This window comes from Hipposideros armiger, unplaced genomic scaffold (assembly GCF_001890085.2).
Source record: "Hipposideros armiger isolate ML-2016 unplaced genomic scaffold, ASM189008v1 scaffold_92, whole genome shotgun sequence".
In the NCBI taxonomy this organism is placed as follows: domain Eukaryota; kingdom Metazoa; phylum Chordata; class Mammalia; order Chiroptera; family Hipposideridae; genus Hipposideros; species Hipposideros armiger.
This window is the reverse complement of record NW_017731442.1, coordinates 2,105,861-2,126,230: the sequence shown is the minus strand read 5'-3', so window position 1 is coordinate 2,126,230 and position 20,370 is coordinate 2,105,861. Positions and strand designations below refer to the sequence as shown.

At 56.0% G+C, this 20,370-nt stretch overlaps 1 protein-coding gene across 1 annotated transcript in view; it reads left to right on the top strand.

Moving 5' to 3' along the window:
* The window catches only part of SPTBN5 (spectrin beta, non-erythrocytic 5), a 61,048-nt gene that overhangs the window by 29,814 nt on the left and 10,864 nt on the right, over positions 1-20,370 (top strand). The window contains exons 18-52 of the mRNA XM_019644863.1: positions 9-56; positions 515-729; positions 1,119-1,305; positions 1,534-1,734; positions 1,987-2,103; positions 3,112-3,269; positions 3,661-3,796; positions 4,057-4,202; positions 4,974-5,088; positions 5,194-5,304; positions 5,520-5,699; positions 6,970-7,173; positions 7,338-7,487; positions 7,714-7,818; positions 8,232-8,399; positions 8,923-9,066; positions 9,207-9,398; positions 9,615-9,710; positions 11,211-11,326; positions 11,412-11,526; positions 12,294-12,407; positions 12,604-12,725; positions 12,966-13,128; positions 13,353-13,541; positions 13,817-13,894; positions 14,546-14,718; positions 16,525-16,615; positions 16,760-16,906; positions 17,521-17,658; positions 17,739-17,995; positions 18,173-18,359; positions 18,592-18,804; positions 19,276-19,472; positions 19,589-19,793; positions 20,046-20,240. Coding sequence (XP_019500408.1) covers positions 9-56; positions 515-729; positions 1,119-1,305; positions 1,534-1,734; positions 1,987-2,103; positions 3,112-3,269; positions 3,661-3,796; positions 4,057-4,202; positions 4,974-5,088; positions 5,194-5,304; positions 5,520-5,699; positions 6,970-7,173; positions 7,338-7,487; positions 7,714-7,818; positions 8,232-8,399; positions 8,923-9,066; positions 9,207-9,398; positions 9,615-9,710; positions 11,211-11,326; positions 11,412-11,526; positions 12,294-12,407; positions 12,604-12,725; positions 12,966-13,128; positions 13,353-13,541; positions 13,817-13,894; positions 14,546-14,718; positions 16,525-16,615; positions 16,760-16,906; positions 17,521-17,658; positions 17,739-17,995; positions 18,173-18,359; positions 18,592-18,804; positions 19,276-19,472; positions 19,589-19,793; positions 20,046-20,240 — 5,373 coding nt within the window. The remainder of the gene's footprint in view (positions 1-8; positions 57-514; positions 730-1,118; positions 1,306-1,533; positions 1,735-1,986; positions 2,104-3,111; positions 3,270-3,660; positions 3,797-4,056; positions 4,203-4,973; positions 5,089-5,193; positions 5,305-5,519; positions 5,700-6,969; positions 7,174-7,337; positions 7,488-7,713; positions 7,819-8,231; positions 8,400-8,922; positions 9,067-9,206; positions 9,399-9,614; positions 9,711-11,210; positions 11,327-11,411; positions 11,527-12,293; positions 12,408-12,603; positions 12,726-12,965; positions 13,129-13,352; positions 13,542-13,816; positions 13,895-14,545; positions 14,719-16,524; positions 16,616-16,759; positions 16,907-17,520; positions 17,659-17,738; positions 17,996-18,172; positions 18,360-18,591; positions 18,805-19,275; positions 19,473-19,588; positions 19,794-20,045; positions 20,241-20,370) is intronic.

Genomic DNA, 20,370 nt, shown 5'->3' with positions numbered 1-20,370 from the left:
GTGGGGAGAAGCTCCAGCAGGCAAGGCAGCAGGACCAGCTCCTGGGGCTGCTACAGGTCAGCTGAAGAGAGGGGGAGGGCACAGGAGGGAGACTGAGGCTGGGCTGGGCCGGGAACAGGCAGGACAGGGAGAGGAGAGAAGTCTGGATGTTCTGCTGACTCTGGGATGATGCTGGGAAGTCCTGCAGCCTTTGGAGGTCTCTGTCCTATGGCAAGTTGAGCCTGGCTTTCCCCACCAGTAGGCCAATACAGGATTGTCTCCTGTGTGCCAGTGTGTTGTTAATACAGCTTGAGTCCCCCAAGGAGGAAGAAGCGTGAGGGGATAGGAGTGTTCGTGAGGTTCTGGGGGAAGGTTTGGGCACTGTTAGTGGGGGGTAGACATGGCGGTGACAGAGGTCCCCAGTGGGCTGTTGGTGACTATGGTATGCTACAAGCACTCAGTCTTAGAGCCCAAGAAGGTCTATTTACTAGCCTATATGTGGAGAGCCTGATGCAGTGCCATTGTCCCTCTTCAGGATGCCAAGGAGAAGATGGAGCAGCTGGAGGGGGCCCTGCAGAGTACAGAAATGGGGCAGGACCTATGCTCGAGCCGAGGGCTGCAGAAACAGCACCACCAACTGGAGAGCGAGAGCCAGGCACTAGCCACCAAAATGGCTGCCCTAGTCTCCCAGGCCCACCACATGGCCAATTCCCAGCCCTTCATAAAGGAGACCCAAAAGTACCTCCAGAGGTATTTGCCTGCTTGTTCCATCTTCACCCCACTGTGTTTTACCCTCTCATGTGAACATGAGGATGGCTGCACCCAGTGAGCCCAGCAGAGTGGCACCTACAGAACCTGAGGTTGTCCCAATCTCCTTCCCTTATGAGTAGAGTTATTCCCAGGGTAGGAGGGTCCAAGACCCCAACTAGACATCCTAAGCACCCCAAATCTGAAGTCAGGTGGGTCATCTGGGTGGGAGGTTGGGCCCTGGGCCCTCTCCAGCTGTCTCCCCCTGTCAGATAAGGCTTCCCCCTATACCCCACCTTGTTCTTCACAGGTTCCTGGTTGGGCCAAGGAAAGGGCTGAGGGTTTGTCCTCACCTATTCCCAACCTCTTTCATCTCTTCTGCCTGCACTCAGGTTGGAGTCCCTGCGGGGACATCTGACCACCCGGCATCTGCAGCTGCAGGCCTCGGTTGAGCTATACCAGTTCTATCACCTGAGCACCATGGAGCTCACGTGGGTAGCTGAGCACATGCCCATTGCAAGCTCTGCCAGCTCTATCAAATGCTTGGATGATGCCCTGAGCCTTCGTCACAAGCACAAGGTAACGGCCCCCTTTTTCTCCCAGGATCCCTGGTGTCCTGTTGCCAGGCCTTAGAAACCCTCTGCTGCTACTCAGGGTGTCCTGATTTCCAAGTCTCTGCCCCCAGCTGTTCTCTGCCTGGGAGTTTTTCCACGATTGGAGCCTGGAGCCAAATTTATGGCTGTGTTCTGCATACCCTGTGGCTAACGGAATCTGGAGATAGCAGCCCCTTGTGCTATCCCATGGCAGGAGCTCCAGGCAGAGGTGAAAGCCCACCAGGGACAGGTGCAACAGGTGCTGGGTTCCGGACAGAGCCTAGCAGCCTCAGGGCATCTCCAAGGCCCGCATATCACGGAGCAGTGCCAGAAGCTGGAAGGCCGCTGGGCAGAGCTGGAGCAGGCATGTGAGGCACGGGCCCAGTGCCTGCAGCAGGCTGTTGCTCTCCAGCAGGTAGGGTGCAGAGAACACAGGGTCAGGGCAAGGGGCAAAAGTTGGGCAGGCTCTGTGAGTGAGACCTGCAAAACCTGGGACTCTCTGGGAGGTGGGTCAGTGGTGAGAACTCGGGGCCAGGTGCTGGCTCGTCCCTGTATGGCACAGAAGCCTCTTTGTTCTGACCGCTGGATAGCCTGGCATGATGTCCCCAAGGGATGATAGAGGGTCCCATCTGTGTTCATCAGGGTGAGTTGGTACTCTTCTTGGCAGTATTTTCTAGATGTGTCAGAGCTGGAGGACTGGGTAAAGGAGAAGTGGCTGCTGGTGAGCAGTCAAGACTATGGCGGAGAAGAGGCAGCCACCATCAGGCTCATTGAGAAGCACCAGGTACCATGTCCCGAGCATCTTCCACACAGCCTGGACTTGGGTGATTATGGGACATGAGGAAAGGGCCTGTCACACACCCAAAGGGCACTTGCTACTTCTGGGGTGCACAGAGCCCTGCTCCTTCTTCCTGAAGACACGGCCAGCCCCTTCCCCATCACCCAAACAAAGCCTGCAAGGCCTCTGTTCATCCCCAGTGCTTTCCTTCTTCAGAAGCAACCCCTTTGAAGGTCCTGTCCCTCTCTTTAGCACCTGTTCTAGTCTACACCAATAGCCTCAAGAATTCTCTGCCTTCTCTTTGTGCTCCTTTTCCTCGCCCAGGCACCTTTCTACTCTCTTGGGGTCACCTCTTCTAGCCCTTTTCTCGTCTTCCACAGGGTTCTTCCTCCCATGCTTTGAAATCATCCTCTGAGTTAACCAAGTGCCCTTCCTGAAACCTCCCGCCCCTAACAAGCATCCCCTGGTTAAAGGGAGGGAGGCCTGGAATACCCCTCCTGGGATCAGGCTCTCAGGATTACACAAGCCCCAAAGCCTGAACCAAAGCAATCTTGGCTCCTGTCCTGTGACTATTGATTTCCCATGAGCCATTTCTGCAGAGTGTGCCTGTAGCCGTGGCCTCATGGAGCCAGTGTCCCAAGCATTCTGGGTACCTTGCTTAACTCTGTTCATCTCTTATACTGTGATGTTGGGGTCTAGTACAGTGCCTCCTTGCCCTGCTTTCCTTGGCCCAGGTTACCCAGCATTCACCCTTCTCTGCTAAATAGTGAGCCCTCTGAGGTCACAGGTTATATCTTCACTATTATGGAACAGTAAGAGCTCCATCAATAATGGGTAGATGGATGATGGATGCATAAGTGGACAGATGGATTGGAGGTGGATGGTTGGGTGGATGAGTGGACAGGGGGAGATGGGTGTGTGTGTGGTCAATGGGTGAATAGATGGGTGGGTGGGTAGATAGGAGGAGAGATGAATGAGTCACCCAGTCTGGCCTGGGTCCTTATGTGCTGACAGGCCCTGAAACAGGAACTGGCTCTTTATTGGAGTTCCATGGAGAAACTTGATCAGAGGGCCCAAGCCCTCAGGTGCCCTGAGGCTCCTGAGCAGCTGGGCATGGTGCAGGAGAGGCTCTGGGCGCAGCTGCGGGCACTGCAGGAGTTGGCAGCCACACGGTAAGAAGCCTTGTACCCCTTCTGGGACAGGGGGTCTAGCCACAGTTGACTGTTCCCATACCATGACCCTGAGTTGGAAGGAACCTATGACCTCAGGCCCATAGAAATGTGTCAGATAAGTCCTTGCTGTGTGTTGCTTACCTCTTTCTATAAATTCCTCAGTGATGGCCAACTGGGCAGGAACATGCACCCCCAGCTCCCAGCAATCCATCTCTTCCCCCCATCCATACCCTCACCTGCCCTACACTGGCTGTCCTGTATTTACTTCTCCCTAGATCCAGAGCCACAGGCCTGGGCAGAGAAAATGAATAACCTCCTCCTTCAGGTCACGCCCTCTGTCCCCAGGGGGCTGGGCAGCTAACTTGTGGGGAACCGCGGGCTAACCCCACAGGGACCGGCAACTGGAGGGGACCCTGAAGCTGCATGAGTTCATGAGGGAGGCCGAGGAGCTGCAGAGTTGGCTGGCTGCCCAGACACAGGCAGCCAGAACGGGAGAGAGCCCCGGAGAGGACTATGAGCACATCCTGGTGAGACGAGGGCCGCGCAAGGAGGAGCCCTGAGGCAGAATGCCGGGGCTGAGGGGGGCTGGCCTGGCTGGGCTATGTGGAGAAGGGTGCCACGGGAGTTATGAGCTCTGGCTGAGGACAGACCTCTGGGTAGAGTGGGCAGGTGCTGCAGCCGTCCAATACCACATTGTTCAGAGATCACTGAGAAGCCTCACCTCCCAGGCTGCTTCTGCCTTGCCAGCTGGGAGCCACCCTTTCACCCATTCCCCTCTTCTCCTTAGCACCTCTACACCAAGTTTACAAAGTTTCAGCACCAAGTGGAGATGGGCAGCCAGCAGGTGGCAACCTGCCAACAACTGGTGAAGAGCCTGCTGGAGCATGGGCACAGCACTGCCCCCAAGGCCTGTCAGAAGCAGCAGGATCTTCAGTGAGTGCCCAGCAGGCCAGACCAGGGGCGTAGGTTTGGGGAGCATGCAGAACAGGCAGCTCCTGGAGTGTTAAGGGCGTGGGTAGTATGCTCTGAGGATCACATGGCTGTGCCTGCCCACGAGGAGTCTGCAGAGGGGCTGGTTCCTGGGAAGTTGAGTCAGCCACAGGTGACCGTAGCCTGGGGAGGCGAGGCTGAGGTGCAGGTCCAAGAACCCTGCCCAGACCCCCAGGGGCCCTTCTCTAAATCACTGGCTCCCAGGACCTGGAGGAGGAGCTGAGGGAAGATTGCCTAGCTGCCCACTTGGGTGGGGAGGGGGGCTTGAATCCAGCCTGTGTGCTGTGAGGCAGGATCGTGACTTGTTCATAGCCCCTGGCACAGAACCTGGCCTGGCAGAGGCCTCAGGAGCTCAGTGAGAGTTTGCAGAGTAAATGAAGAATGGAAAGAAGAGGCGGCCTCTGCCCTTGAGTGTTTATAATCTGATTGTCATATTGATATTGGAATACACAAGATGAAAGGAGTGCCACAAAGCACAGAAATCAATTAAGTGCCGAGAATGATATTAGCAAAGGACTGAATTCATGGTAAAGCTGAAAAGACGGACTCCAGGGAGGAAGGTAAGCAGGGCCAGAGGCAGGAAAGGGTGTTAAGAAGGGGAACTTTGGGCTAGTCCCAGAGAAGAGGAGAGCTGGCCAGACCTAGCGAGGGGACAGAATGCGATGCTGGGTCAATGACTAATTTGTTTCTGGTCTCCTGCACGCCTGGGGATAGGGCTGCCTGGTTGGAGCTGTGTGAGCTGACCCAGGCCCGAGGCCAGCTGCTCCGAGATGCTGAGATCACACTCAGAGTACATAGAGATCTGTCAGAAGTCCTGACCCAGGTCCAGGTATGAGCCCAAGGGAAGAAGGAGATTCTTTCTAAAAGGGAATCCACCCCAGGTGTAGCACTCCACCCTCCATTCCTGATCCCCTTGGTCATCTACTCTCCTCAGGAGAAAGCCACAAGCCTCCCCAGTGACTTGGCCCAGGACCTGCGTGGGCTGGAGGTCCAACTGAGGAGACACGAGGGGCTGGAGCGTGAACTTGTGGGCACTGAGCGGCAGGTGAGCCCAGGTCTGGCTGCCGCTCCCACTCAGGCCCTTGCCAGCCCCCTCAGGCCTGCCTAGCTATTCCTCTAGATTTTCTACAATCTCTCAGGGCCTCCAATTGGGCCCATCGTACATGACAGGGCATGGCTCAATGAGGGACCTGTGGGGTGGACAGGCCCTTTAGCTTCTAAGACATGACCCTTTCCTCCCTATGCCCTACCCTGACCCAGCTGCAGGAACTGCTGGAGGCTGGAGACCCGGTGCAGAAGCTGGGTCCCAGGCCTCAGGCCCATGCAGTGCAGCAGAGGCAGCAGGCTCTGGTGCAGGCCTGGGAGGCCCTGAAGCTACGCATGGAACAGCGCAGGGCCCAGCTGGAGCAGGCCTGCCTCCTGGCCCGCTTCCACACAGCGGTGAGGACCCCTTCCCCTTGGACAGCAAGTGTGCATGCGTGTGTGTGTGTGTGTGTGTGTGTGTGTGTGTGTGTGTGTTGTACACGTTGTACCATGCATGCATGCACATGCACTTATGAGGCCCTGCAGCCCCAGAGAGAAGAAAAGTATGGACATGAAGTAGAAAAGCACATCTGGATGTCTGTTTGGCTGGTTAGGGAGCTGAGCACATGGGGTGTGGTGGCGGTGATTCCTTAGGTTTGGGTCAACACCAGCCCAAGTGAGTGACAAGGCCATCAAGAGATGCGTCACAGCCAGGGCTGGGGAGTAAAAATGGCCAAGAAAGTACATGACTGGAGATTCAGATATTCTAGACAGTGATCTCTGGGTCAAGCAGCATCTGTTGAACATCTGTGTTTGGCTCTGTGCTAGGAGCTATGGGTAGAGAAAGGAGGGTGATATAGAAGCTATGTAAGAGGGAACCACTGCCCTCATGGAGCCTGTCTAGCTGAGGAGATGAACCTAATACCCAAGAGTATCAGGTTGGGACAGTGGGCCCTGTCATGGGATATCCCAGGAGTCCGCATGTCCTGGTTCCTTGTAGACCAGAAAGCCCTATGACACTGCAAAAAAAGGCTTAAGTTTAGGGACCCAACTCTGCCTCCTTTTAGCCATGTAGGCTTGAGCAAAGCCGCTAACCCTAGTTTTTTAGTCCATTTGTGAGTGCCTAGAGTTTACAAAACTTACACACACATGGTGCCATTTACCCTTCTTCATCTGTGCAATGAGATGTTTGGACAAAGATCCCAAGGCTCCTCCAGCTCTCACACTGTGTTTGTACGCAAATCAACAAAAGATTGTTTGCATTAAATTGGAAATCCAGAAGACAAAGCAAGCAGTGAGATGTCAGGGCACCAGGGAAGCCTTCATGAGGCACAAAAGGCCTTGGCCCTTGAAGAATGGGTGATCTTGGAAGAGAGAGAAGGGAGGAGAAGGAGCTCCTAAAGCAGGAGGAGCAGCAAAATCAGAGGGTCGAGATGAGCCTGGGGGTGACAAGGAGGCTGGGCTGGCACATGGGGAAGTTAGTAGACCTGGGAGGATTGGGTTGGATGACAATGGAAGAACCAGGTGACAAAACGCCCCCTAAGCCTCACCTGAGGCTGTCACCCAGGACAGTTTGGGCTGCTGCCATGTGTGAGTGGATCTAGGCGGGCTGCAATTGTGCCTCGGAGCCTGACTCTCTGCTGCACAGCCCAGCTCTCACCTATCTCTCTCCCTCCCTGGAAACCAGGTGCAAGAATACATGTCCTGGGCAGCCCGTGTGTGGCAGGAGCTACAGGTTGAGGAGAGCTTCCAGGAGGCCAGCAGTGGCCCAATAAAGTTCAATGCCCACCAACAGCTTCGGGCAGAGCTGGAGGCCCAGGAGGAACTATACCAGCGGGCCACCCAGCTGGGCCAGCAGGCACTTCTGGCTGCAGGGACACCCATCAAGGAGGTGGGCCCCTTTGTCTGGTGCCCACCCTGTAGCCTACCCTGACCTCCTTGTGCCCTGCCCCACTGTGTGCTGGCCTCTCCTCAGAGGCTTCCCTCAGGATCGCTTCCCTCTCATCCTTGCAACCCCCCACCCGTCAGCACAGGCTCCCACATGCCTGTTCCCAGGTCCAGGAAGGGCTGCGAGGCCTGCAGGACAGGCGGGAGCAGGTGTTCCAGGCCTGGGAGCAGAAGCAAGAGACGCTGCAGTCCATGCACCAGGAGCAGCTCTTCCTCAGAAAATGTGGCCACCTGGAAGAGATCCTCACAGCGCAGGAGGCAGGTGCCCTCACGCCAGTAACACACATCCTCGTGCCCCCTCTTCCCCCTATTTCCCCTCTCTCTCACTCACCTCCTTGCTTCCTGGGGCTCTGGCTTTTCGCCTGATATGAAGCACAGATGTCTGCTCACCACCTCAGCACATACATCTGCAAATGGGGGTGAGGGGCCTGGCTGTCTGGACAGTCCCTGATGGCCTCTGTTTCTTTTCCATGGGCTAATCCAGGCCTCCCTGAAAACCAGTGTCCTGGGGAGCTCAGTGGAAGAGGTGGAGCAGTTGATCCGGAAACATGAGACCTTCCAGAAGGTGCTGACCGCCCAGGATGAGAAGGTAATGGGCTTGGGGAGTCCTGGGCATTGTCAGGCTTGGTGGGGAAAGGAAAGGGAGTTTGGGAACTTTGGAGAGTCCTAAATCGGGGAAACATGGTGCTTGATGTGTACCCAGAGGCAGTGTTGATGTGAAGGGTAACCTGTGGGGCCAGGGGCACCTGGTTGGGGCTGACTGAGCAGAGTTAGATGTGTGGCTCAGGAAGAGGGCCTTGGATGGGGTGGGCCACACTGCAGGGACAAGTCCTTCTGGCCCCATATCATGTGGTCACTGGGTTCTGGTTTGCCGGGAGGATAGGCCAGCCCTAAGTCAGCCCTAGGCCACTCAGGCCTGAGAGAAAGGCTTCCCTGTGGGCCAGCCCCTGCTCCAGACTCACCAGCATGGGAGAACGGCAGGCTGTGTCCCCCACCCCACAGGAGGCAGCTCTGCGTGAGCAGGCAGAGACACTCCGGGGCCCCAGGGTGCAGGACCTGCTCCACACAGTGCTGAAGCATCGGGCTCGAGTGAAGGAACTTGCAGAAACCCGGAGACAGGCCCTGCACACCTCCCTGCTGATGGCTGGCTTCACCAGGGCTGCAACCCAGGTCAGAGGGCCACCCCCCAGCCCAGTGCCTTCCATTTGGGTCACATTTTACAGTTAACAGATGACATTCACCTTCTGGGCTCATTCAGTTCTCACCACAACCCTGTAATAAGGACACTGAAATTTGGAGAATTAAACGGCTTTCCCAGAGGCCGTGCTGAAGCCCAGGCATTTGATTAGAAGCCTCTGTATGCAGAGACCCCGCTGCTTCCTGAGCTCTCACAGGGCTGTGTGGCAAATAAAGACAGGGGAGGGAGTAGAGCAGTCCAGGGCCCGGGAGCAGGTAAGCCTCACCTCTGATATGAGGTCCCCCCCAAGGGCCCTGCCCAGCCCCTTCCTGTTGCTGGGTGGCCAGCTGGTCATGGGGCATAGAACCATTGGTTCTCATTTACCAGGCTCTGCCCAACCCTGCCCTTGGGGTCAGCAGTCCACTACCTGGACACAGCTGAGGGTAGGCGGGCAGGATGTCTCTGTGGACTGAGGTAGTATCAGCATCATGGGATACATGTCCCCACCCTCACCAGGTCAAGGACTGGATCCAAGAACGGATCCAGCATTTGGAAGAGCCACTGCCTCCTGGGAAAGATAAGTTGAGGCACCTGCGGAAGCACCAGACCTTCAAGGCTGAGGTCCAAGCCCATGAAGATGTCATTATCACTATCACCAAGGTAATGGCCAGGCCCTCAGCCCCATTTCTGCCAGGATGGCCAAGGGGAAAGTTCTTAGGCAGTGTGGGTGGGGGCTGTGATGGTGGAAAAGCAGGAGGAAGGGTGACAGACAGGATCTCCTGGTGTCCCCTCCCTCCCAGGAGGGCGAGGCTCTCCTGGCACAGAGCCACCCTTGGGCAGAAGAGGTCTCCCAGAGACTGCAGGCGCTGCAGGAGTGCTGGGAGAAGCTGAGGCAGGCAGTGGCCCTCCAGGGCCAGGACCTGGAGGACACGCAGAACTTCCTGGAGTTCCTGCAGAGAGTGGACCTTGTGGAGGCCTGGATCCAGGACATGGTGAGGCCCAGATGGACAGGGGCAGAGCTGGGGGTGGGGCCATGCGGCTGAGGGATGGGGCTGAGCCCCAGGCCTGCAGCCCCCTAGTTCCCTGACAGGAGAGAGCCCCAAAGAGGCCACCCACCCTGACACTTCCCCAGCATCTGGGTGCCAGAGGGCTGGGTACACCAGGGCTGAAGCTCAGAGTGCCGTCCTCCCAACCCTCGGCTTCCACAGGAGGTGATGGTGAACATCGGTGACCTGGGCCAGGACCTCGAGCACTGCCTGCAGCTCCGCAGACAGCTCCGGGAGCTCCGAGGAGTCTGGGCTGGGGTAAGGGGCCTCCGGTGGGGAGAGGTCAGCCAACACATCCCTCACAGGGAATTACAGCTCAGAGTAGCGACCAAGCCTGGGCTCCAGGGCCAGATGGGGGCTCAAGTGTCAGCTCCATGCTTGCTACCTGCACGTGCTTAGGCAGGCTCCTTCATCTCACGAGCCTTAGTTTCTTTATCTTTAAAATGGGGATAACAGCTACCTCATAAGTAAGAGAGCAGGCATGTGTGGTGGTTACACAAATCTGTGCATGTGATAAAACTACATAGCACTGAGCCTCCCCTCACAAGTACACACAGATGAGCGTGTGTAGAAGCTGATGAACTCTGAATGAAATCTGTCATCTATTAGTTAATGGTTAGACCAATGTCAGTTTCCTGGTTTTCATATTGTACTGTAGATATGTAAGATGCTACCATCGGGGGAAGCCGGGGAAGGGTACATGGGACTTCTCTATACTACTTTTGCGATTTCTCAGGCATCTATAATTATTTCAAAATCAAAAAAAAATGCATGTGTGTCTGGATGTGGTGAATAATTAATAACCCTCCTTTAACATCTCGGCATCTCTTTCTCACCTCCCCTCACACACACTCCCGCACATCTATTTCTCTTATGTGGTGTAGAGGAAAGGAATTGGACAGATGTATTCACAATTAGGTGTTAGAAACCAAATGTGCTAACCTCACCCCCCTGATGTAAGTATAACTGTATTTATGATGTTTTTAAAGTGCTGCAGAGCTCCCAGCTAAGACATCCTTTGCTAACGGTGGAGTTTCACAGCCGCTGTACCAGATGCTGTAGTAGAAAGAGCATTAGACTCAGGAGCTGGGCTCAAATCCTGGCTCTGCCACAAATTAGCCTCTGAGCTCTGCTCCATCCATAAAAGGAGAGAAACCCAGTTCCCTGCCCACCTCACCTGAGACATTTCATAGGGAAGTGCTTTGGAAATTTAAGTTGTTACAAATTCAAGGTGGTATTTGCTGGGGGCAGCACGCCTGCAATCCCACCCACTGTTGGGGGCCTCTCCCCGGGTACCTACAAGCCCCACCCAGTGTCTAAGCAGTGGCAGCCTCAGCCTAGTGATTCCTTGGGGTGGGGACATTTAACCCCAGGAGGCCTGAGCTCGCCATTGCATTCTACCTCTCGCTTTGCTTTTCTTATCCCAAGAAGCTGCATTTTAACTTTAAAAGCTTCTGTTAATCAGTGTGTACCCAGCCTCCCACTCCTGCCTGATGCTGACCCAGGGAGCATGTTTTCTTCTAACCTAAGAGACGGTTCTGGGGCTGCAGGCTCCTAGTGTATCCTGCTTGCTGCCCCTGGGATGGGATGAGATAGGATATGATGACCATGGCAGAGGAAGCAGCTGCCTCCACTCCCCAGACAAGCGGCTCCTCATGCTCTCTAGGGCCCAAGCAGACCCCCCCCAAGTGCTGACTGTAGCACCAAGAATGGACTTGGAGCAGCTGGTGCCAATACCCTCACCCTGTACCCCCACAGGATATGGTGGATGATGCCAACATCAGAAGCATCAACAACTTGTCACTGCAGCTCAAGAACAGGGACCCTGAGCAAGTCAAGACCATCTGCCAGCGGCGACACCAGCTCAACAACAGGCCAGTCCCAGAGCCAGAAGCAGTGAGGCGAGGGAGAGGGGGCTGGAGGGACACCTCAGACTCTGTCTCTCACCCTCTCTGTCAGGTGGCACAGTTTCCATGGCAATCTGCTCCGCTACCAGTGGCAGCTGGAAGGGGCCCTAGAGATACACACATTGTCCCTGGAGCTGGATGGCATCACTGAGCAGATTGGGGAGAAGGTAAGCGGCAAAAGAGCAAATGCAGCCCTGGAGTGAGCCTTTCCTGCCCGGAGTCTCCCACATGTCCTGCCCCTCACCAGTCTCACCTCTTCAGGGTGGGTACTTAGAGATAGGTCTTGCCAGGGGTCTGTCAGAGAGGCCGCTAGGGGCTCTTGGGATCAACTATAGACCATACAAGCCCCATTGCAGGCTTGGAGTCTGGCCCACCTGGACCCTTTTGCCCCCAGAAGCACCATGGGTCCAGAGGCCAGAGCCCGCCACCCCCAGTTTCCTCCGTTGTCCTTGAGCAAGCCCAGAAACACAGGAGGTTTGTCCCAGGATTATGTCAGCCACTGCAGAGAAACGTGAGCTGAATGCTGGCAGAGGTGGAAGTGAAGAAGTTATAGGCAGCCTGAGAAGCCCCGGGTGTCCATTCTCATGCCTCCTCTGGTTCCCACCTCAGCCAGGCCTGGCTGTCCATGCTCAGTTCCCCCCAAAGGCATGAGAGTTGGATGTGACAGTGTACATGAAAGCACCTCACAGATGGAGATCACTACCTCAGAGCAAACCCCCACCCCAAGGCCCTCCCTGGAACCTTCCTCTTTCACAGAAGGAAGGGGCCTCCAGTCAGGGGTAGCTGTCTGCTCTTTCCCCTCAGAGGACACTGGGAAGAGACTCATGCTGGGTGCTTGCTTTCCACACACAAACCCTGCGGCCGGCAACCCCTCTATTGTGAGGGAGGAGCTAGAGAAAGGCCAAGTCGGTATTTCCTCCCCATTCCTCCCTAGGCCTCCCTGGTCCAGCCCCTGGACTATGGGAAAGATCTGGAGAGCGTGCAGAGGCTGCTGCAGAAACACAAGAAGTTGGAGCAGGAAATGGGCCTCATCCAGGCCCAGGTGGAGGTGTGTAGCTGGGTGTGGAGGTGGGCCCTGGCCCTGGGTACCTCCTGTGTGGGGCTCTGTGCAGGTATGCAGAGAACAAGGAGGCTTCGGGACCTTGAGAGCCAGCCAGGTCCATTCAGCTGTTACTCCCACAGGCTGGGGAATGGCAGCTGAGGGCATCCCTGAGTAAAACCTGCCTTCTGGCCCCACCCCTTAGCCCTTAGAGCGTAAGGTGGCCCACCTCTGCCAGAGAAGTCCCTGGGCATCCCACAGCCTCAGCTGCAAGCAACAGGAGATGGTGGGCAGCTGGCGGCAGCTCCGGAGTGGGGCCCAAGAGTGGTATGAGCCCTCACTGCCCTCGCTGACCTATCCTTCAGTACCCACACTTCCACTTGGCCCCAGTTTCCCCCTGAGAATCGTTCTCCATTCTTCAAATAACTGTATTGTCACCCCATTAATCCCCAGCCCCTGGGCCCTTCTTTGGCTGAGGGGATTCAGGGACAGAAAGCACTGGTGGTGGGCACAGAGGGAAAGAGGGGCTCGGAGGCCCTGGGACTAGCTGATGAACCCTGTGGACAGGAAGAAGTTGCTAGATGCCTCACACCAATCTCAGAAAGTGCTGGCGATGCTGCAGGAATTGCTGGTCTGGGCCCAGCAGCTACAGGCTGAGATGCACACCCAAAGTGCCCCCAGCAGCCCTGCAGAGGCTCAGCGCATGTTGGAGGAGCACCAGGAGCGCAAGGTGAGTGACTGGGACCCCAGGGCCTTTCCTAGGACCTCGCATCTTCTCTGCCCTCTCGCTTACTATGATCCCAACTTTCCCTTGGGTTTTTCTGTGTCACCTGCCTCTGCCTTTCTCCTCTTCCATCCCACCCCCTCGGCTGTCTCTCCACCTCTCCTTCCCACGTGGCCTTCTCCAGTGCTGAAGGCCTCAGGCTCTGGGATCTAAGTGCCGTCCTGTTACAGGCCGAGCTGGACTCCCAAACAGACAGCATCAGCCTGGCCCGGAGTATGGGGCAGCGACTGCTTGCAGCAGGACACCTGTCCACTGCTGACATCAGCCAGGCCCTGGCTGGTTTAGACCAGGAGCTGAACAGCCTGGAAGAGGCCTGGCAGGAGCACCAGCTGCAGCTCCAACAGGCCTTGGAGCTACAGGTAGGCAGCCTCCACCATGCCCCAACCCACTGGGGCCTGCACTAAACCCACCACCCCTGGTCAAAGCCAAAGCCAGAGAGGCTGCTATGCCAGGGCCTCTTCCCACCACCCACCACTCACCTCTCACCACCCAGCGCGCCCAAAGTCCTGCCTGCTGTGGACTCATCCTATCGAACCAGGTCCCTGGTTTCCCCACTGGGCCACCAATGGATTCACTCTACCTGCAGTGACTGGACCCTCTGCTCACTTCCTCTTGCCTTTTTCTTTCCCAACAGTTGTTTCTGAGCTGTGTGGAACAGATGGAAAGTTGGCTCTGTAGCCAGGAAGCTTGCACAGCCAGAGAGGGCCTGGGGGTAGGTACCCGGCAGGAATGTGGTAGGATTTACAAGAGCAGCATTAGGGATCAAACCAGCCAGTGCTGCCTGAACTCCCCAGGCCAGAGGGATCTCCCCACCTCAACCATGTCAGTCACTTGCCCATCAATGTGAGCAGTTCTTGTGTACCTGGGGCCCCATGAGGAACGCTGTGGGAGCTTAGAGGGTGAGTGTGTGACACTTGACCCACTCTTGCCTCCTTTCCACCTCCGTTTTCACCCCCCCGCCCTCCTCACTACCTTACACCTAGAGGTTTTCTCTTCCCACCACTGTCCCAACCTCTGCAGCAGGTGAGCCTGACTCATGAAAGACCTTGGAGAATAATTGGGCTATAGTCCATCCTGTGCTGAGGTAGCATTTCTGAGAGTGCAGAGGAGGGGGTGTTCCTGTCAGGTGAAAAACTCCACCTGCCCTGGAAATTCTGAAACTTAAACCTTATCACCAATACCTCCCCTGGCTGAAAATCACAGCCCTAAAGCCAGATACAGAAGAGTTAGAGGGGTGTGTTTGGGCAGAGCACTCGCCATGAGGGTGAGTGTTTGGTAAGATGGCTTTAGGTGGGAAAGCAGATAGCTTGGGATGGGGAGGGGGCGGCCCCATGGACAGTATCAGCTTCCCGGCTCCCACCAGGACCCATCCGCCAATGTGGAGACCCTCCTGTGGGAGCACAAAGTGCTGGAGCGGGGCCTGGAGGCACAGGCGGAAAAGATCAGCGCACTGGAGGCCACAGCGCACCGCCTGCAGTGGGGTGGACACCCTGAGGCTCAGAGTGCCCTGGGCCAGTGCCACGCCATGCTCCTGAGGTACCACCTCTGGCTTTGGGGCTGAGGGGAGTTGTGGGTGGGCTGGCGTGGGCATGGGGCATCCGTCTCTTCCCTTCCTGTCCTTCTGCCTCTTGACCCAGGCTCATCAACCTTTCCCAACCCTGCAGTATGTCAGCCCTTCAGCGAGTTGACCCATTATGGACATCAGGCAGCACGTGGTCATCCAGCTGAGATGAGAGGGAGTTTTACAAAGAAACGTATACTGGGGAACTAGGAGAGAAATGGCCTAATGGAATGGTGGTAGCAGAGCACAGTGATTAAGTATCAGGCCTCCAGAGCCAGACAGCCCTGAGTTCTTTGCTGCCCATTCATGGGGGTACTTGGGGCAGATTCCTCATGGAGTCTCGTGTCTACACTGAGGGGATAACAATACCTGTCTCTTAGGGCTGTGTGAGAACTGAAAAGGGTAGCCTTAATGTCTTATAACAGTGCCTGGCACACGGGCAGGTTGACAGGTATTTTTATGCTCCTTTAACTGAAGCCAGCACAGCTTACAAGACACCAGGTTCCGCCTTTTTTTCCTCATAAAATCCCATCTGGTTCAGCTGCCTCATACAGCTCCTCAGACTTTTGGATCAAGGCAGATGTGACCAAAAGCTGGATCTCAGGCTGGAGGGGGTCTCTGTCCTCCTGGGCGCTTCATGTTTGTGGCTCCTTGTGCTGCTGCGCTGGCAGGGGAAGTGAGCCATCCTCTCCTTCTCCTTGCAGGTGGACCCCTACCTGGGAACCCCCGGGGGTCTTTGATTGGCAGGTGTCAAATGTTGGTTTGCTGGTCTCTGTCAATACCCCCCTCCCCCCAATCACCTTAGGTGGTTGCTAGCAGGCCTGGCTGACCCCCAGGACAATGCCACCCTGACCCCCTCCCCTCCTGGGCTTCTGACACCCTCTGGGAGGTGTTTCTGTTCAATCAAGCCTCTGAGACAAAGATTAATACATACCAGTGTGAGGACTCTACTGAAGGGTTGTGTTCATGGACTCTGGGGTGGGGAAGGTAAGGGGGTGTAGTAGAACTTCTTTTCCTATTGACGTTATATTTTTATTTTTGTGCATATGGCAGTGTACTTAATATATGGATACAGAGGTACACACATGTATAAATCAGTATATATACACATGCATACACACACACAAATACATATATATTTGAGTGGTGCCTGCTCAAAAAATTCTTACTAATAGCAGTGCATGATCAAAAAAGTGGTTTAGACATTGTAATAGTTTTCTCCGGCTGCAAGCACAAAATACCACAGATTTGGTGGCTTAAACAACAGACAGTTCTCACAGTTCTGAAGGCTGTAAGTCCTAGATCAAAGTGTTCGCAGGGTCAGTTTCTCCTGAGGCCTTTGTTCTTGACTTGCAGATGGGTGTCTTCTCCCTCTGTCTTCACATGGTCACCCCTGTTTGTGTCTCTGTCCTAATCTCTTCTTATAAGGACCCCAGTCATATCGTATTAGGACCCACCCTAATGATTTTATTTTAACTTAATTACCTCTTTAAAGACCCTATCTCCAAATACAGTCAAATTCTGAGGTACTGGGGATTAGGACCTCAACATAAGAATTGGAGGACACAATTCAGCCCATTATTCAGCTAATAAAGAGGGGAAGTAGAATGTGTCTCTATTTCAAAGGAAACCCCAGAATCAGGGTGTACTGACACCCAAGAAAAGCTGTCCTAGGCCGGAAAAGCACCCATGCACACGTGCACATGCACACACACACACCCGTAGCAGCTCCAGGTCCTGGTGGGTGGACCTGTGGGCCCATGAGACCCTCCTTCTGGCAGGAAAGAGGCACTCCTGGAACGAGCCCGGACCCGTCGTCTCCAGCTGGAGGAGCTCCGGCAGCTGCAGACTTTCCTGCAGGATTCCTACGAGGTTCCCCCTGGTTGGAGTGGGGAGTGGTTGCAGTGGGTGGATGGAGTTGCCTCAGCAAGAGGTCACCCTTCCTTGGGGGCAGTCCAGAGATAGGGGGAAAGGGAGAATCCTAAGCAGCAGACCCCATTCTCCCTATATGCCCAGGTGGCCCTGTGGCTCAGGGAGAAGAAACTGGTGGCCCTGGAAGAGGGCTGGCAGGACCCAGCCATGCTGCAGGCACAGCTGCGGAAACAGCAGGATCTCCAGGCTGAGCTGGACACAAGCGTGCACCGACAACAAAGGCTGCAGATGGTGAGGCCCTGGGTGTCCGGATGGGGAACCACAGGAAAGTCTGGCAGGCCAGAGTATGGGGCCACCCCACAGGTCCCTGGCAGCCGCTCTGAGTCATAGTAATGGATAGCGACATTCATCGCGTGCTTTCTGTGTGCAGGCACCATGCTAAGCACCAAAGGGTAGTGAGAAACAGTAGCTTCCCTGGGCTTCCTCTCCAAAAATGGTCCCTTTTCAATAACTTGAAAGATATTGTTTTGACATGGTGGTTTTTTTAAACTATCTTGAAAAGATATTAGAGGATACAATCAGGGCACAGCCAACAGTCCTGTGGGTAAAGAAGTCAAAAGCACAGCACCTTTTAAATTTACCCCCTCTTACCTACAAAGCTCAGTCCCTGACCCCAGTTTGGCTCCCTCTGCTATAAAGTGCCCTGCCAAGTATTTTAAATGTTTTTCTCATTTAAACAAAATAACCATTATTATCTCAATTAAATAGATAAGGCTAACAAGTTCAGAGAGGTTAAGGAATTTGCCCAAGATCACACAGCCAGAGCACAGAGATTACAGCTGTGGGGCTGGTGGTTGGAGCCAATACAAATGCCCTGGCACCAGCCGTCCATGTTGTGGCTGTAGGAGGGGAAGAGGCTACTGCAGGGTGGCCACCCAGCCTCAGAGACCATCCAGGAGCGGCTGCAGGAACTGGGAGAACTCTGGGATGAGCTCCAGGCCAACTGCCAGAGGAAGGCAGCCAAGCTACAGGAGGCCTACGAGGTAAGGCTGTGCCAGCTACGGAGCAGGCTGGATGAGGCCCCAGGCTTCTCCCCCTCATGCCCACCTTTGTTCTGTCCCAGGTTCTGCGTCTGCGGAGGAGTATGGAAGAACTGGAGAGCTGGCTGGAGGCCATGGAGGTCGAGCTGAGAGCTCCCACTGGGGGCCAGGACCAGCTTGGGCTGGAGGAGCTGCTAGGGACTCAGGGAGAGCTGGAGGCAGCAGTGGCCAGGCGGGCCAGGCAGGCACAGATCCTGCTGGGCCAGGCCCAGGCCTTTGCGCGGGAAGGCCACTGCCTCGCCCGCGACATGGAAGAGCAGGCCCAGCGGCTGCTTCAGAGGTAGATCTGCCCACACGCATCCTCCTCGCCCTCCTCCCCACTGTCCTCCAGCTCATCTCCTCAGGGCTTCCCCCTGCCCTCCGTGAGGGGCACAGAGTGAGCAGTGTGTCACCACCTGACCCTAATACTGATGACCACAGTTCCTACCTGCCCTGGCCCCACCCTCCACTGCTGCAGGTTGGAGAGCCAGTGGGAACCCCTGCGGGAGCGCAGGACAGCCCTGGAAGCCCAGAGCCGCCTCTTGCAGTTCTTCAGGGACGCTGACGAAGAGATGGCCTGGGTGCAGGAGAAGCTGCCCCTGGCGGCTGCGCAGGACTACGGCCAGAGCCTGAACGCTGTGCGGCGCCTGCAGGAGAAGCACCAGGTGGGGGCCCACCGGGGCAGGATGGGGCTCAATCAGTCAAGGAAATGGAGCTGAGGCTACTGGGAGCTCAGCCTCTGGGGGGGGGTTGGGGACACCCAGGGCTTTGGTCACAAGGACAGGGAACTTCTTGGGGGCAAGCCTGTGGAATCCCACCAGGCTGGAGGCACAATTCTGGGGTCCCCCACGGAGTGCCCAGTAGCATCCTCAGTCCTATCTTCCCCCGACTCCACAGAACCTGGAGACTGAGATGAGCAGCCATGAGGCCCTGACCCGGGCGGTGATGAGCACAGGGCACAAGCTGGTGCAGGCTGGGCACTTTGCTGCCTGTGACGTGGCTGCCCGGGTGCAGCAGCTGGAGAGCGCCATGGGCCGCCTGCAGGCAGAGGCTATGCAGAGGCGGCAGTGGCTGCAGCAGGCGCAGGAGGCCCAGCAGCTCCTGCTGGAGGTCAGGGGGGGGGCCTATGGAGCTCCAAGGGCAGAGGTGGGCATGAGGACCCCAGAGTGTGCACAGGCCCAGAAGGTGGCCCCCCCACGCAGGACTCCTGGCTCTGTATATCTTCTGTCACCTCCACCAGGTGGTCTCTTGCCCTCAAACTCTTCTGCATGTTTCCCAGAAAACAGACTGCTGGATTTGGTTTGGCTTTGTCGTTTCTCCTAAACCAGTGGTTCTCAATGAATGCTTTATATCCGAATCACCTGGAAACTTTAAGAAATGCTGATACTTAGGCTCCATTCTAGGCCAAATCAGAATCTTCCAGGGCAAGAGCCAGGCATAGGGCATTTTTAAAGCTCTCAAGTGATTCCAAAGTGCAGCCAAGTTGAAAGTCACTGCTCTCAATCCTGAGACATGAATCCTAAGCGGGGAGTACTTGGAGGCATCACCCCAGGAAAACTGCCCTCCTCTGTGTCACCCCAGCTCCTGGAAGCAGAATCCTGGCTGGCCGAACAGGGTTGTGTCCTGGACACTGAGGACATGGGCCAGAGTACTGAGGCCACGCAGGCCTTTCTGTGGCGGCTGGAGGCCACCAGGAGAGGCCTGGAGGGGTTCAGCACGCGCGTCGAGAGACTTCAGCAGACGGCAGCCCTCCTCGAGCGTGAGCAAAACCCAGAAAGGTGGGTTGGAGCCAGGCTCATCTAGGGAGCAGGGAGGAGCGCTCACTACAGCGGCACGCGAGGCTGGTCCCTCCTGGAGAGGAAGGTCTCCAGTCTGGTTGTCCTTCCTGCTACAGCCCCAAGGTGCTGGCCCGGGTGCAGGCAGTGAGGGAGGCGCATTCAGGGCTGCTGCAGAGAGCAGAGGGCAGAGGGCAAGGCCTGCGGGAGCAGCTGCAGCTCCACCAACTGGAGCAGGAGGCTCTGCTCCTCAATGCCTGGCTGGCCAGCAAGGTGGCCACTGCCGAGTCTCAGGACTACGGACAGGACCTGGAGGCCCTCAAGGTGAGTCACTCCTGAAGGAATCTAGGGGAGAATGGGTTGAGGTTGAGCAAGGACAAAGAAAGTGTGCATCTGGGGAGGTAAGGGGGTAAGCAGAAAGGGAATGGGGATCTCTGGGCTCTAGGAGGACCCTGCAATTCTAGAGCCTAGACTGTGGGATGTCGGAACTGTCAGATACTGCCAAGCCCTTCGTGAGCTTGGAGAGCTGCTGGATACCACCTCCAGAGTGACCCTCCCATCCCTACGCCCTTGCAGGTGCTGAAAGAGAAGTTTGATGTTTTCAGAGAGGAAGTTGAGAGCCTGGGGCAAGCCAAGGTGCAGGCCCTGAGGGAGCTGGCAGGAAACCTGGAACGGGCTTCACCCAGGTGCTATCCTCAGATTCAAGCCCAGAGGAGTCGCATCGAGGCCATTTGGGAAAGGCTGGATAGGGCAATAAAAGCCCGCACTCAGGTAGGTGCCACGGGCAACAATCGGCCAAGGGATAAGGACATCTATGCCTTTGCATGGGCCAGAGACAAGCAGACCCTCCATCTGAGAGAGAGAGAGAGAGAGAGAGAGAGAGAGAGAGAGAGAGAGAGAG